Source organism: Bombina bombina, chromosome 5 (assembly GCF_027579735.1).
Source record: "Bombina bombina isolate aBomBom1 chromosome 5, aBomBom1.pri, whole genome shotgun sequence".
NCBI classification, from domain to species: Eukaryota; Metazoa; Chordata; class Amphibia; order Anura; family Bombinatoridae; genus Bombina; species Bombina bombina.
Genome location: NC_069503.1, coordinates 190,701,325 through 190,716,843, shown reverse-complemented (window position 1 = coordinate 190,716,843; position 15,519 = coordinate 190,701,325). Strand labels below are relative to the sequence as shown.

General features: G+C 35.7%; 1 protein-coding gene across 8 annotated transcripts in view; it reads right to left on the bottom strand.

Moving 5' to 3' along the window:
* Positions 1-15,519, bottom strand: part of RBM33 (RNA binding motif protein 33) — a 559,965-nt gene that overhangs the window by 533,166 nt on the left and 11,280 nt on the right. For 6 of the 8 annotated variants that reach the window (XR_008402508.1, XR_008402509.1, XM_053713813.1 and 3 more), the window contains exons 3-6: positions 15,101-15,149; positions 12,447-12,529; positions 9,624-9,677; positions 9,224-9,521 (exon numbers count right to left, since the gene is read on the bottom strand). Coding sequence is in view for 6 of the 8 variants with exons in the window: in XM_053713813.1 (XP_053569788.1) it covers positions 9,224-9,521; positions 9,624-9,677; positions 12,447-12,529; positions 15,101-15,149 (484 nt within the window). In the remaining 2 variants the exon portion in view is untranslated. The remainder of the gene's footprint in view (positions 1-9,223; positions 9,522-9,623; positions 9,678-12,446; positions 12,530-15,100; positions 15,150-15,519) is intronic. The other 2 variants (XM_053713817.1, XM_053713818.1) reach the window with 1 other exon arrangement.

Here is a 15,519-nt window from a genome sequence, read left to right as displayed (position 1 = left end):
TAGCTTTAAAGGGATACTAAACCCACATTTTTTTCTTTTCACGATTCGAATAGAGCATGAAATTTTAAGCAACTCTCTAATTTACTCCTATTATCAATTTTTCTTTGTTCTCTTGCTATCTTTATTTAAAAAGCAGGAATGTAAATCTTAGCAGCCAACCCATTTTAGGTTCAGCACCAAGGATAGCACTTGCTTATTGGTGGCTGAGATTTAACCACCAATAAGCAAGCATAACCCAGGTTCTCAACCAAAAATGGGCTGGCTACTATGCATAATGTTAGTGAGTGACAACGCTAAAAAGCATAGGTCAAAAAGTTTCTTATATATTCAGTGAGTTATTTGTAATTAATGGTAGGTATAAATATGTGATCATAAACGAAAGCAAATATGTGTTTGCTGGCAGTAAAGAAAATTAAAAAATGTAGAGCACTCTAGTGCGGTCAAATAGAAAAGGTTTATCTAAATAGCATATATATTAGGTAGATACAAATCTGTGATATATAAAGACAAATAATAAGTATATAACACTCAAGTGTGATCAGATAAAAATAGCATATATTTAAAAACACATATTTTCACAAACATACATAAGGGACGTCTCCCTTCCATAAAACAATGTAGCTAAAATGCCTATTATCAGGAAGAGTGGGCCACGATCTGCGCTCCTTTAATAGGACTCTTATCTCAAAAATATTTTTTAACAATAGAAAAATAGGATACGAGTCCCAGCGGTTTCCAAATAATGTGGGGAACTGATTTATTAAGGCAGTTTCTATAGGTGTAAATATAGTTAATAAGGTACCTTATTGATGCAGTGTTTCCTTTAAGCAGTGTTGCGTTAATCTTTTAAGGAAAAAAAGAGATGGTATACCTTCAGCTAGTGTGATATTTCTTCTCTGCTTCCAAACAGCAATCTGTTTGGAGCGTATATCAGCTAGCTCCCAGTGGCGCTGAGATGGAAGATTTGCCTTATTTATGCAGTGTTTCCTTTAAACAGCGTTGTGTTAAGCTTTTAACAAAAAGACAAAGATGGTATACCTTCAGCTGAGATGAATGATATTTCTTCCCTGCTTCCAAGCAGCGATCTGTTTGAAGTGTATATCATCTAGCTCCCAGTGGCGCAGCGATGAAAGTTTTACCTTCACAGAAATATGAACATCATTCAAATGGATGCAATTGTGAATATACCTTCTAGGCGTTCTATTTCACAGTCCTTGGTAATGTAAGCAACAGGCGACAGTGTAACAACTGTATGTGCAAATGTAGCACTCTGTGAATGGTGGTCTTCAGATCAAAGGTGCATACCACTAGTAGTGGTGTGATCGTTCATCCAGCAATTCCTGAACGATACTTGGAGAGCTGGATGCTCAGTTCGTGATAGTGAGGCTGTTTAGCAAACAGCTGAAAATTTGGATTCCAAAATCAGTAGTAAAAGCTGACTGTGATGCAAACAGTAGTTCATAGCAAAGTTAGGATTAGTACTGGTCAACGTGTTTCGCCACTGTTGGGCTTTATCAAGACACATGATATGTCTTGATAAAGCCCTACAGTGGCGAAACGCGTTGACGCTCAGGAATTGCTGTATGAACGATCACACCACTACTAGTGGTATACACCTTTGATCTGAAGACCACCATTCAGAGTGCTACATTTGCACATATAGTTGTTACACTGTCGCCTGTTGCTTCCATTACCAAGGACTGTGAAACAAAATGCCTAGAAGGTATATTCACAATTGCATCCATTTGAATGATGTTCATATTTCTGTGAAGGTAAAACTTTCATCTCTGCACCACTGGGAGCTAGCTGATACATGCTTCAAACAGATCGCTGCTTGGAAGCAGGGAAGAAATATCATTAATCTCAGCTGAAGGTATACCATCTTTGGCTTTTTGTTAAAAGCTTAACACTGTTTAAAGGAAACACTGAGAAGAAATGTCACCCTAGCTGAAGGTATACCATCTCTTTTTTTCGTTAAAAGCTTAACGCAACACTGCTTAAAGGAAACACTGCATCAATAAGGTACCTTATTAACTATATTTACACCTATAGAAACTGCCTTAATAAATCAGTTCCCCATATTATTTGGAAACCGCTGGGACTCATATCCTATTTTTCTATTGTTAAAAAACATTTTTGAGATAAGAGTCCTATTAAAGGAGCGCAGATCGTGGCCCACTCTCCCTGATAATAGGCATTTTAGCTACATTGTTTTAATTGAAGGGAGACGTCCCTTATGTATGTTTGTGAAAATATGTGTTTTTAAATATATCCTATTTTTATCTGATCACACTTGAGTGTTATACACTTATTTTTTTATCGCCAGCACACACATATTTGCCTTTATATATCACAGATTTGTATCTACCTAATATATATATGCTATTTGGAAAAACATTTTCTATTTGACCGCACAAGAGTGCTCTACATTTTTTAATTTTCTTTACTGCCAGCAAACGCATATTTGCTTTTCGTATATGATCACAGATTTATACCCACCATATATTACAAATAACTCACTGAATATATAAAACTTTTTGACCTATGCTTTTTAGCGCCGTCACTCACTAACATTTTGCATTTATCATTTAGATTATCTTAGAAGGGGTTAATCCTTAGTGACAGCCAGGTCCTTTTATCTTTGGCGCTATCCTGTATGCCTTACATTACCTTGCTACTATGCATCACATTCCTGCTTAAATAAAGATAGCAAGAGAACGAAGAAAAATTGATAATAGGAGTAAATTAGACAGTTGCTTAAACTTGCATGCTCTATCTAAATCATGAAAGAAAAAATGTGGGTTTAGTGTCCCTTTAACAAGTTGAAAAGCCAAGCATATACCAATAGTTTTGGCGTAGTGAGGAGCCAGGAAAAGTATTCTTTAGTGAAGCCGTTGCAGCACTGGATATGAATGGTTTACAGAGGCCACTAGAGTTAAACTTTAGAAGTCTTTGCCATAGTCTTAAAGTGAAAGTAAACTTTGATGAATGAAAGCCCGTTTTTTTTTTAAAATACTATTAAAAACAGGGGCACTTTCATTTATCAAAGTTTAGAAGGCAGCCGTTTGGATTAAAAACTTACCTTTGTTTTTTTCACAGCCAGAGCAGCTTCCCACACCCGGAGATCCTCTCTTCACACATCATCAATGACTTATCCAGCTTCCTCCAATCATGGCTTCCCCCCCCAGGGTGGTCATTGCCTGAGGCCATGCCATGATTGGAGGAAGCTGGATTAGTCATTGATGATGTGTGAAGAGAGGATCTCCGGGTGGGGGAAGCTGCTCTGGCTGTGCAAGGAAGAGAGGAAAGTTTTTAATCAAAACGGCTGCTTTCTAAACTTTGATAAATGAAAGTGCCCCCTTTTTTGATAGCATTTTTTAAAAATGGGCTTTCATTCATCATAGGAACCCCTATTTTTTTCTTTCATGATTCAGATACAACATGCAATGTTAAACAACTTTCTAATTTACTTTTATAATCTATGTTTTTTAGTTCTCTTGGCATCTTTTGTTGAATTTTTTTTTATTAAAGTTTCTAATTTACTTCTTTTATCAAATTTGCTTAGTTTCCATGATATTCCTTTATGAAGAGATACCTAGGGTAGCTGTTTGGGGTTCTAAATGGCTGGAAATAGTGCTGCCATAGAAAATATTATTGCAAAACGGCAGCCATAAAATACTCCAGTACTGAGCTTACCCCCCTGCTTATCAACAAAAGATACCAAAGAATGAAGAAAATGGATAATAGAATTACATTAGAAAGTTGTTTTAAATAGAATGCTCTATCTGAATCATGAAAGAAAAAAAATTGTGTTTCATATCCCTTTAAAGATATGCCAAAAGAAAGCAACCAAGGACAATCCATTTCCCTCATCTTTAGGATTTAGGAAGCTCTAGTTGAAGTAGACCAGCATTACATTACCTCTCTAAATATTCAGTAAACAAGTCAAATATGTGAGTCTGCTATTAAAATTTGGCAACAGTATAGAAAATTAAACCAAAAATCTATGCTGCAACCTCTAAGTGGATAGTAGACCAAACATCCTCAAACTTGGCCTGCCAGAGGTTTTGGAACTACATTTCCCATGATGCTCAGCCAGCATATCAGCTGGCTGAGCATCATGGGAAATGTAGTTCCAAAACCTCTGGAGGATGTCTGTAGTAGATGGACAAATCAGTTGGCTCTTACAACCAATACAATTTCTATTCCAAAAGAAAATCCATCTAAATAAGTCATGTTTTGAGATGGAAGAAGCTATAACGACAGTACACCTTGTAATTACAAGGCTTTTATGCAATCTTGAAATAATAAAATGTACATAGTGGGTAAGTTTAATAATATTTTGAGAGCACTGACATCTTGTTTGCAGCAATTGTTTAACATAAGCAAATTCTCCAACACCAGAGATATGTTGCAGGGTTAGGTTTGTGAGGACTGCCATTAGCTCTTCCAGTGGTCAAAATTGAAAGAAAAAAAAGAAAAAATCTGACTTAAAAGGGTCAGTAAACTGGTGAATGGGTAATAAAGAGATTATCTATCTTTCTAAACAATAACATTTTTCAAGTAGACTGTCCTTTTACAATACAGGAAAAGGATATTGCAAAGTTGTTTTACTACCATGTATCAAAGTTTTAAAGTGTTTACAGCCTCTTTAAATATATCTTCTACATTCAAATCTAGGGCTGGTGTCCTGGCTTGGAAGATTGATTTCAAGACTTACTATATTTTTATCTGATATTCTGACCCCACTAAACGACAAATCCGTCTGAAAAGGGAAAAACCGCATGAAATAACTAGTTTATCTTATTCCATTTTATGAAAAAGGTTTTATGGGCATTTTTAAAATTGGAAAACTGAAAAGTGAATTATTTTATCTCCGTATGAAAGGTAAATCTTCACATTGTGTGCTTTCTTAAAGCTAGGAAAATGATCTACAATTCTAGATAATATTGTTTTCCTTATCTAATGTGGTCTACAGATATATTGAGGAGACGAAAATCAATATAAATTGCAAGGTTAAGAGCGTATGATTCCTCTTGTTAAAAAAACTACACCAGAGATATGCTCAAAACCGAACCGGACCCCAACCGAAAGTTGTGAGGTGTTTGAGGGGGAAGATTTTCTGACACTCATTGCTATGTGGTTCTCTCCCCCTGGTCTGTGGAGCTCCCACTGGAGGACTTTGGGTGGCAAGCCAAGTTCGGAGGAGCTGACTGATACTAAGTTTCCCCCTCCCCAAGGACATCCAAGTGAGAGAGCTGGCCTCGCTTCTTGGCAAGGGGTTTGGAGGTTCCCTTGGATGTGAAAAAGTGTCAGGAAACCAACATTTTGAGATTGCCGCTGGAGATAAAAGCTTGATCCCCCTCACATACCAACTGAGGTGGAGGCTCTCTTGGAGGCTGCCTACTATACATCTGAGAACCACTTTACTGCTGCTCATTAGATTATGGGTGGTAAAAGTTACTGGTAGAGCCCTCATAGAACTGGAACACGATAGTAACGAGCGGCAGACCTTAAGCTGGGCCTTAGAGTGATGCACCACACTAGTGAATTCTTTTTATGAACACCAGCAAATCTCAACTAAAAAGGGAAATCCAGAGGCACTACAGGTCTATTATGGTGCTCTGATGTGGAGTGATTCCCTTGTACGATATTTTAATAAAGTTTTTAGTTTTTTTTAAAATAAACTTTCACTTCTGCTTTGATGCTGTTCAGTTTGGTTCATCAGTATGCCACCAACCACAATCAAGTTAATTTTTTGAGATCTTTGCTTTCTTTAGTTGAAGGAAAAAACAAAACAAAAAAAAACTAGTAACCCTTAGGGGAAGATTTTAATATGATATGGGACCCCGTAGTAGATGAAAAGCTGCACCACTAAAAATCAGTTGCAATGTATTAAATTAATTTGGCTAAATTCAGGGATCTTCTGAATGAGGTTTAATAAGCCTGTCACCCATGTGAGAAAGATTACTTATTTTTTTTTCTTTTTCTAGGCCACATCGATCCTACTCTAAACTAGACCATGATTCAATTTCTCTCTCTATAGCCTTAACGCTGGTAGTCAGTCTTCATTGAAATAACCTCAGACTTTATAGAACAATCTTGATTTTATATCCTCCCTTGAGTTCTTTATAGATACATTTATTTTGATTAATGCCAATTCTCTTGATTCGGGTCAAACTTTATAGACCATCTTAAAAGCTTATGAGCAGGGTTTGTGTACCTATAAAATGGCTCATATTAAGAAAATCTGGGAGCACCCTGCGACAAAAAGAAACCCTGAATAGATTGAATCCCTTAGAAGTATTAGTTGCAAAGACTACTGCTCTTAGGGACCAAATTAAGAAAAGGGAATTTGAGAGGCTGCCATTCAAAAGTTGAAACCGTTTTTATAACATCAAAGGAATAAGGCATTGGCTATCTAAGCTAAAAACTCAAGGACCGGTGGCTAAATCTCAAATTTACAGAAGCAGATGGTTGAATGGTATAATCACCCAAGGAGGTTGAGGAAGCTTTTACTAGATACGCCAAGGTTGTCCACTATCTCCATAAATATTTGCCTTGGAAATAGAATCTTTTGAACAAGCAAAAAAGAAACTCCAATTTGGTCCAAGGGGTTAAGATTGGGGACATGTGATTTAGAAATTATTACTGATAAGAAATACCAAAAAGGCCCTGCACTATGCTAACTCTAGAATTATACTTTAAAGTTTGAGGTAGAATTTGAGACCTCTCGTTATTAAAAATATTTCGTATGCAATTTCCTCTATTTTAGAGATGTATGCTATTTGTAAAGAAGTGGTTATTGATATGACTTTGTCCCCTGAAGTAGGCATTTAACACACATAGGTGGCTGGCTGCCTAGACCTAGGGCAATGTCAATTCACAAATGTTACAGATACAAAGCGCTCTATAGCTAGGGAGTTGAAAAAAGGTGGATCTTCAATAGGTTGAATAGTGGTGAGACTTCTAGATTACTTTGCCAAAATGTAAAGAGGGTTTTACCAAGCACAAGATAGAATAGATGCGTATTAACACTATTTGGGGTGGCTGGCCACAAAGGGATAGATAGTGACAATATATGGTTAGGGGTTCCTATTGGATGATATTAGAACCCTTTATAGCTTGCTAACTTTGTATTACATAAATATTTTCTCCCCCTCCATCCCTCATTGTTTGCTTCTTTTTTTCCTCACACCTAGGAGTTGGTTAGAAATTTAATCCGATATACTCTTAATGTATGCAAGATTATGACTTTTAATGGTATCTATTATTATAAGCAAGTCATTATGGTTGGTTTCAGACCATTTGCCAATTGTATTGTCTTGTCTGGGTCTTAGAGGATGCCATGCGACATTAGGCTTTATCCTGTCGATTTAGATTTGATTATTATATACGTTTTCTGTTCTCCTCTAGATAGCCTATTCGACCCTAGAGAGCTATTTGTGAGAATTTGTGTGTTACGAGAAGCTGAAAGGGACATGAAACGCAAATTTTTCATGAGTTATATTAAAAAACAAAAACAAAAAAAAAACACAATTTTAAAAAAAGTTTCCAATTATCTACTTCTATTATGAAATTTGAGTTGTTCTAATGTTATACTTTGTTGAAGAGATATCTAGATAGGTACGTGACAAGAAATAGTGCTGCCATCTAGTGCTCTTGCTAATGTATAACAATGTATCAAAACTGCCGTCATATAGTGCTGCAAACACATGCACACTCCTGAACTTGCATTCCTGCCTTTCAACAAGGATAACAAGAAAACAAAAGAAAATTTGAGAATAAATAAATTGGAAAGTTGTTTAAAACTGTATTTTTTTTTTTTTTTTTTTTTTAATGATGATTTTTTTTTTGGGGGGGGGGGGGGGGGGGGTAATGTCCCTTTAACCCAAATTTTATTATTGATTTAGTCATACAAAATACAGTTTCTGTTGACAATGTATCTATTGTGATTTACTGTTAATTGTCATGTGGCTAGGTCTGCAATAGTTTCCATACATTCTTGGGAATTGTAGTTTTTAATGTATTGGGACCTGTTTGATGCCTCCTATTTCATATGTTGACAAATAACTAAATTCAATGTTCATATGGATATTTAAAAGTTTGTAAAATCAATAAAAATGTATAAACACATATACATATTTATATATACATACACGTGTGTGTGTGTGTGTGTGTTGAGAGGATGCATTTTTTTTACCCCAAAAGGCAACCAACATGTACAACTTTGTTTTACTAAATACCTGGATACAGCAAGTCATATGAGTGCAGATCTGCTTGTGGTTTGGATTCCATATTTTGTCAAGCACACTAAGAAATTGTAGTTTCTTGTGAGTACAGATATATGGAAATTTGTGGACATATATGTACAAATTATCATAAACATATACTATAGGATGTATCTAAACGTACAAGAAAAGTGCATTCAACATGAATGACCAAACAATATTAATATTTCTAAATGTTTCAATGTATAATAAAATGTTTTTAAACATTAAAGCACAAGTTAAAGGTATATTTACAGGTTTTCAAATACACTGTATCAGGAGAGTTAAGAATACTGTTCATTCAAATGTATGCATTTTACATATATGTACATTCATGTATATATACATGGTGATAACCACATTATTTACCAATGGTACAAAAGATAAAATGTTCCGTTATTTTTCTGCAAGAAAAACAAATTTGTTATCTATGGGTTAACATATCACATGACAGGCAACTTTGCTTTTCTGTACTTCCCTTCAATTTCTTCATTCAGACTTAGACAGCTATTAGTTGCAAAAAAAATGACTGAAGAGGGCAATCAATCATTTCACAGTATAAGCACCTTAAAGATGTCTTTAGAAGTCAATAATCTTTTACCTTTAGATGACTTTATCAGATCTTGCTCAAAAGCAGGGATAATAGCTTTGCATTAAATAGTTTAAACAATTGACAGTAGACCCAAACCACAAAGCAGTTTCCATCCATGAGGATACAATCCTCAAGGTCATGATACTAAACTGCCTTAAAGCATGACAAAAGAGCTTTTACCTACGGCCAAACAAGCTGTCAACATCAACTTTCTCACAACCTAGATAAAGGAACTGGCAGACAATGACAATAGGTCTAATTTTCATCTCTCCCCTGGGAGGTGAAAAGATTTCAGATCAGCCCAAACACCACTGCATGTTATGTAACGTTATCAGTGGAAGATAGAAACAGAAAGACTTACTTGAAATTCATCTAGAGGTTCATTGATCTCAATGTCTAGCACCTCATCTACAGGTTCGTCATCTGCATAATCTATGGGTTCTTCTGTAAGCTCAGCATCATTTTCTTCATATGTCTCTGCAAAATCTTCAGCGCCTGTTTCATCTTCTTCGACTTCTTCATAAATAGCTTCAGTTTCCTCCTCTTCATATTCTGCTTCTTCGTCTTCTGCTACAGACGCTTCGTTTATGCTCTTGGAAAGGTCAAAGGATGACATTGCTTCAGCTGTCGCATTAAGACTAACAGTGACATCCTGGCCACTACAATAAAAGTTACAAACAAAAACAATTAAAAAATATGAATATTTAAGTGTTAAAACTGGTATTTCATTTTTTGTTTTAAAAAAAATTCACATTAATTACCAGTTAAAGGGACATTCAGCTTTCGCCATAAGACTAACAGTGACATCCTGGCCACTACAATAAAAGTTACAAACAAAAACAATTAAAAAATATGAATATTTAAGTGTTAAAAATGGTATTTCATTTTTTGTTTTTAAAAAATTCACATTAATTACCAGTTAAAGGGACATTCTAGTCAAAATTAAAGGATCATAAAACCCCTATTTTTTCTTTTATGATTTAGAAAGAGCATGTAATTTTAAACAACTTTCTAATTTACTTCTATTATCTAATTTGATTCATTCTTTTGATATCCTATGCTGAAAAGCATATCTAGATAGGCTCAGTAGCTGCTGATTGGTGGCTGCACACAGATGCCTCATGTGATTGGCTCAGCCATGTGCATTGCTATTTCTTCAACAAAGGATATCTAAAGAATGAAGAAACTTATATAATAGAAGTAAATTGGAATATTGCTTAAAATTGTATTCTCTACCTGAATCATGAAAGAAAATCTGTGGGTTTAGTGTCCCTTTAAAAATACTTTCATAATTCAGATAGGGCATGCAATTTTAAACAACTTTCCAATTGACTTTTATCATCAAATTTGCGTTGTTCTCGTGATATTCCTTGTTGAAAGATAAAATTAGGTAGGCTCCAAATACAATTTGTAAGTCTTTGAAGGCTGCCTCTTATCTCTCTGCATTTGGACAGTTTTCAGAGCTAGGCAGCTCTAGTTCATGTGTGCCATATAGATAACCGTGCTCACTCCTGTGGAGTTATTTATGAGTCAGCACTGATTTGCTAAAATGCAAAAAAAAAACTGAAATAAGGGGGCAGTCTGCAGATGCTTAGATACAAGGTAATCAGAGGTAAAAAAATATATTAATGTAACTTTTTGTTATGCAAAACTGGGGAATGGGTAATAAAAGGGATTATCTATTTTATTAAAAAGTAAAAATTCTGGAGATTTCCCTTTAAATGATTTAGCATGAGGCACATTTAAATGAAACATACCATATGTATAGATGCACCAGTTAAATGTGTGTTATTAACATTTGCATGCTTTTATATTAGGTTAAGCAGATGATTAGCCTGGACTACCCAGTGGTTTAGGGGTTTTCCCACACCATGACTGATATTTTTGTATTGAATCTATTTTAATATGAAATGCAACAATGCACCTACAGTCTCTCACATCTTTGCGTCTAGCATTAAAAGAAAACAGCAAAGCCTGACTTGAATGAAGCGGTCAGTGGTTCCCTTTTGAATACCCTTGCCATGCTTCTAGCACAAGATATTTGGAGTAAGTACTGTAATTGTATGTAGGTAGAGCTGCCTAAGACATGTGATGCACACATAAAAACTCCCCAGCTCATACATTTGCTGCAAAGCGATATACAGCATCAGACTTGCACACCTCTTAACTTATCACTCTGTTCTCATAGCCCACGAGGGAATGAAAGTTATCCAATTTTGTTAGAGAGCATTTAGTTAAGAGAGTATTTAGCACCAAGGACACCTCCCAGACCAGAGTGTATGTGTTCTTGGTCCTGTATTTACTGCAGTTCACTCAAAAATGCTGCAGAGAATACACCCTGTGTCATGTAACTGCAAGCAGGATGGTATGTTGCTGAGAGTGGACTGCAAAGTCCAAATCAGCTGGCTAACTTTCTAAACTAGTGTCTTATTTACACCTGTTCACCACCTACAATACTTGTCAGGGTGCAGGGGTACAGGTATATATGTATAGTCTTAGGAAGTAAACCTCTCAACTGGATAAATTAGATTCTCATTTTTTGTTTTGTTGAACAGGACCCAATATGCATAATTTCACTGCTCTCATTTACAATTTATAAACACTGCCATCATAATGAACAGTGCTTTTGATAGTGAACAAATGTACTATGGGCTAGATTTACGTGCCCGTCTGCCGCAGCTCGCCTCTGGCAGGCTGAATTCCGCTGCCGGAATTCAGCATTGAACAAGAACGCAATTTTACGCTCTTGTGCAACGCCGCCCCCTGCCCACACACTGCCAATCTCGCGTGAGCAGGAGTGGTCAATCGCCCCGGTCAGACGAGACCGGGGAGATTGAAATGGTGGCGAAAGGTTAGGGAAGCAGCAGTCTAATGACTGCTGCTTGTTAAATACAGCAGTCGTAAGGGGTCAACTGGCAAAAGCCTTTGATAAATCGACCCCTATATGCTGTAAGTTGCTATGAATCTTCAATTAATTGTTCTTGGAACATATACATTTTTTAGATATATGTATACTAATTAATAACTAGCTTCAGTCACAAACCTTGTAAACTAATGGATATTTGAATAAAGAATGTGTGCCACAATCCACATACAGCTTTGTCAATGATGGATTTGACATCTGCATGTTCTTGTGTGTGTGGCCTTTCTAAAGCAGGGCTGTTCACGCTGACATCACCAGCACCTACTTGCAAAAACGCTTCAAGTAAAAGCTATCACTTAGCTTTTATTGTGGATGGGCATGTGGAGCATACCTAAATATGTGCTGTACACCCATATTTGAACTACTCAGAGCTAGTGGTGATGTGCATTTGAGTCATGGCTTATACAACACATGCGACCTGCCAGCATACTGAACAGTAGCAGGGTTTAAATGCACAAGTGATATGTACATATGCTTAGAGCCCATGCACTTTAAAAGACATCACTGAAACAGTGACAGATTTCACTAAAAGCAATTTTGCCAATATATGTGTACTGCAAAAATAATTCTATTCCAAATTGTGCATTTTAAGTTTTGACGGGTTTACAAAGTAGTCAGGGTTATGATACATATTTATATCATTCGATTTTAGCAAACAAACCTGTAGTTTTGATGTTCAGGCTCCTCTTCATCACTTTGAAGGAGATCATCATTAAGTTCTTCATCTGATAGATCGGATGCATTCTATTGATAACACATTAAATCATTAAATTAAAAAAATGTAATCAAACATTGTGTTGTACGACATCTCACAACAGTTTTAAGTAGAAAAGCAATAAAAAAGGGAGCTGACAGTCAAAATTAAACTTATGATTCAGATATGTATAACGGTACAAAATGCCACATGTACGACATGTATAACTATACGAAATGCCACATGTACAACATGTATACTGATATGAAATGCCATATGTACGATATGTATAATGATATGAAATGCCACATGTACAACATGTATATCGAAATGCCACATGTACAACATGTATAATAATATGAAATGCCACATGTACGATATGTATAACGATATGAAATGCCATATGTACGATATGTATAACGATATGAAATGCCATATGTACGATATGTATAACGATATGAAATGCCATATGTACGATATGTATAACGATATGAAATGCCATATGTACAACATGTATAACTATGTACGATATGTATAACGATATGAAATGCCATATGTACAACATGTATAACTATGTACGATATGTATAACGATATGAAATGCCATATGTACAATATGTATAAACGATATGAAATGCTATATGTACGATATGTATAACGATATGAAATGCCATATGTACGATATGTACAACAATATGAAATGCCATATGTACGATATGTACAACAATATGAAATGCCATATGTACTACATGTATAACATATGATATGAAATGCTATATGTACAACTATATGACATGCCATATTTACAACTTGTATACCAATATGAAATGTCCTTTTTAAAACAAAAGCAACTACTTTAAAATGTAACTTTATGATGAATTAAGAGAGGGGTCAACAAATATGCTTAAAAATTAGGAGCAAGTAAGAATATTTAGCAGCCAGACAACAGTATTTGTATTTAGTTATATGGAGAATAAACCAAAACATTAGGAGCAAGGGGTAAAATTCCAGTAGCTCCCTGGCTCCTGGGTTTGTCTAGACCTCAATTAAGATATCTACATGGTTCATAAAAGGATAATGTATGGATATGGCAAGGGAACGCCTGTGAGAACAGCTAGAGCCATAAAGTTTATTGGACAAGTAACAACTTCCCCTGACCAACCACACAGCACAGATGACTCATGTTCCCCTGGGTCTGCCAATTACATGTTAATTTGATGACTTAGTAAAGATAGTCTCACAGGAATATCTAAGAGAAAGCGCGTGTCATAAAAGTGAGATACGGTGATATTTAAAATTAATGTGTATATATATATATATATATATATATATATATATATATATATATATATATATATATATATATATATATATATATATATATATATAAATAAAATAGTGGTTCGCAATAAAACCTCAAAAGTGTAAACAAATGGTCAAAGCAATTAATATTATGCTGTAAACACAAAATATTATAGGATTGTCAGGTGTGAATGTCCCAGGTTAACATGAAAGTCTCTTGCGATTAGGGTAAAACGGCAAGCTCCATCTGTCCCACGGTGTGATGGTTCGAAGGATACTAGAATGAGAAAGACAAGGGGCGTCTCATAGTGTAATATGTAATTACATATGTTGTGTATATCAAGATAAATGAAAACTATTCACAAGAATAATGGCATCTTAAACCAATAAGATGCTATCAGGCAGACTGACGTTTAAGCAGCAGTCAGTTCACTGTGGGTCTTTGTTTGTTTAACCAGCCGCCTTCCAGAAGGCTCAGAGGATGAAGGTATATACCTCGACAGGAGAATAGCGTGTCCGGCTGAATCCAAACAGCGTGTAGGTGTCTCTCAAACACAGGGATCAACAATCGGCTGCAGGCTAACCATTGAAAAGGCTGCAGTGAAAGTTCCAAATGTGTGATACGAAGTAAGAGAGCCACAAAACCGGGTTGTGGTAAAAAAAAATCTTTATTGCAACGCGTTTCTCGGTCAACACAGGACCGTTTCACCAGGCAACTGCCTGATGAAACGGTCCTGTGTTGACCGAGAAACGTGTTACAATAAAGAAAGATTTTTTTACCACGACCCGGTTTTGTGGCTCTCTTACTTCGTATCACACATTTGGAACTTTCACTGCAGCCTTTTCAATGGTTAGCCTGCAGCCGATTGTTGATCCCTGTGTTTGAGAGACACCTACACGCTGTTTGGATTCGGCCGGACACGCTATTCTCCTGTCGCGGTATATACCTTCATCCTCTGAGCCTTCTAGAAGGCTGCTGTTTGACAATCTGAGTACAGATTTGCCGGGTTAAACACATGGAGACCCACAGCGAACTGACTGCTGCTTAAATGTCAGTCTGCCTGATAGCATCTTATTGGTTTAAGATGCCACTAATCTTGTGAGTAGTTTTCATTTATCTTGATATACACAACATATGTAATTAATTACATATTACACTATGAGGCGCCTTGTCTTTCTCTTCATTGTAATTTGATGACGTGTCACATATGAATTAGAAGGAGAAAATGCTTCAGGGATTTGCTTTGTTAGTATTTTAGTCATTTGTTTCTAGTAATAGTGTCCTAGCTGAATTATTTATTGAAGATATCAAAATCTAACCTTTTTTCCAGGCAAAAAATCTTCCTCGAGCAAATCATCTTCTAGTTCACTGAAAATGAAAGTAAAAATATTATCAAATGTATTTTTGAACAAAAAAGAAATACAATACTATGAAAATCAATATTAGCAGTATTGGACTTATATTGTGGCATGACAAATTAAGATATTAAATAAAAACACATTCTTAAATGCATGTCACATTTAACTTAGTTAAAAACGCTATAATTTATGAGCACAAAAAAAAAGGCTCTCTTAATCATCCTTCAAGGGATACTATCATGACGCATTAAATTTAAAGAGACATTAAACCCAAACATTTTCTTTCATGATTCAGACAGAGAATACAATTTGAAACAACATTACAAATTTCCAATTTACTTCTGTTATCTATTTTGCGTATTTCTTTCTTTAGATATCCT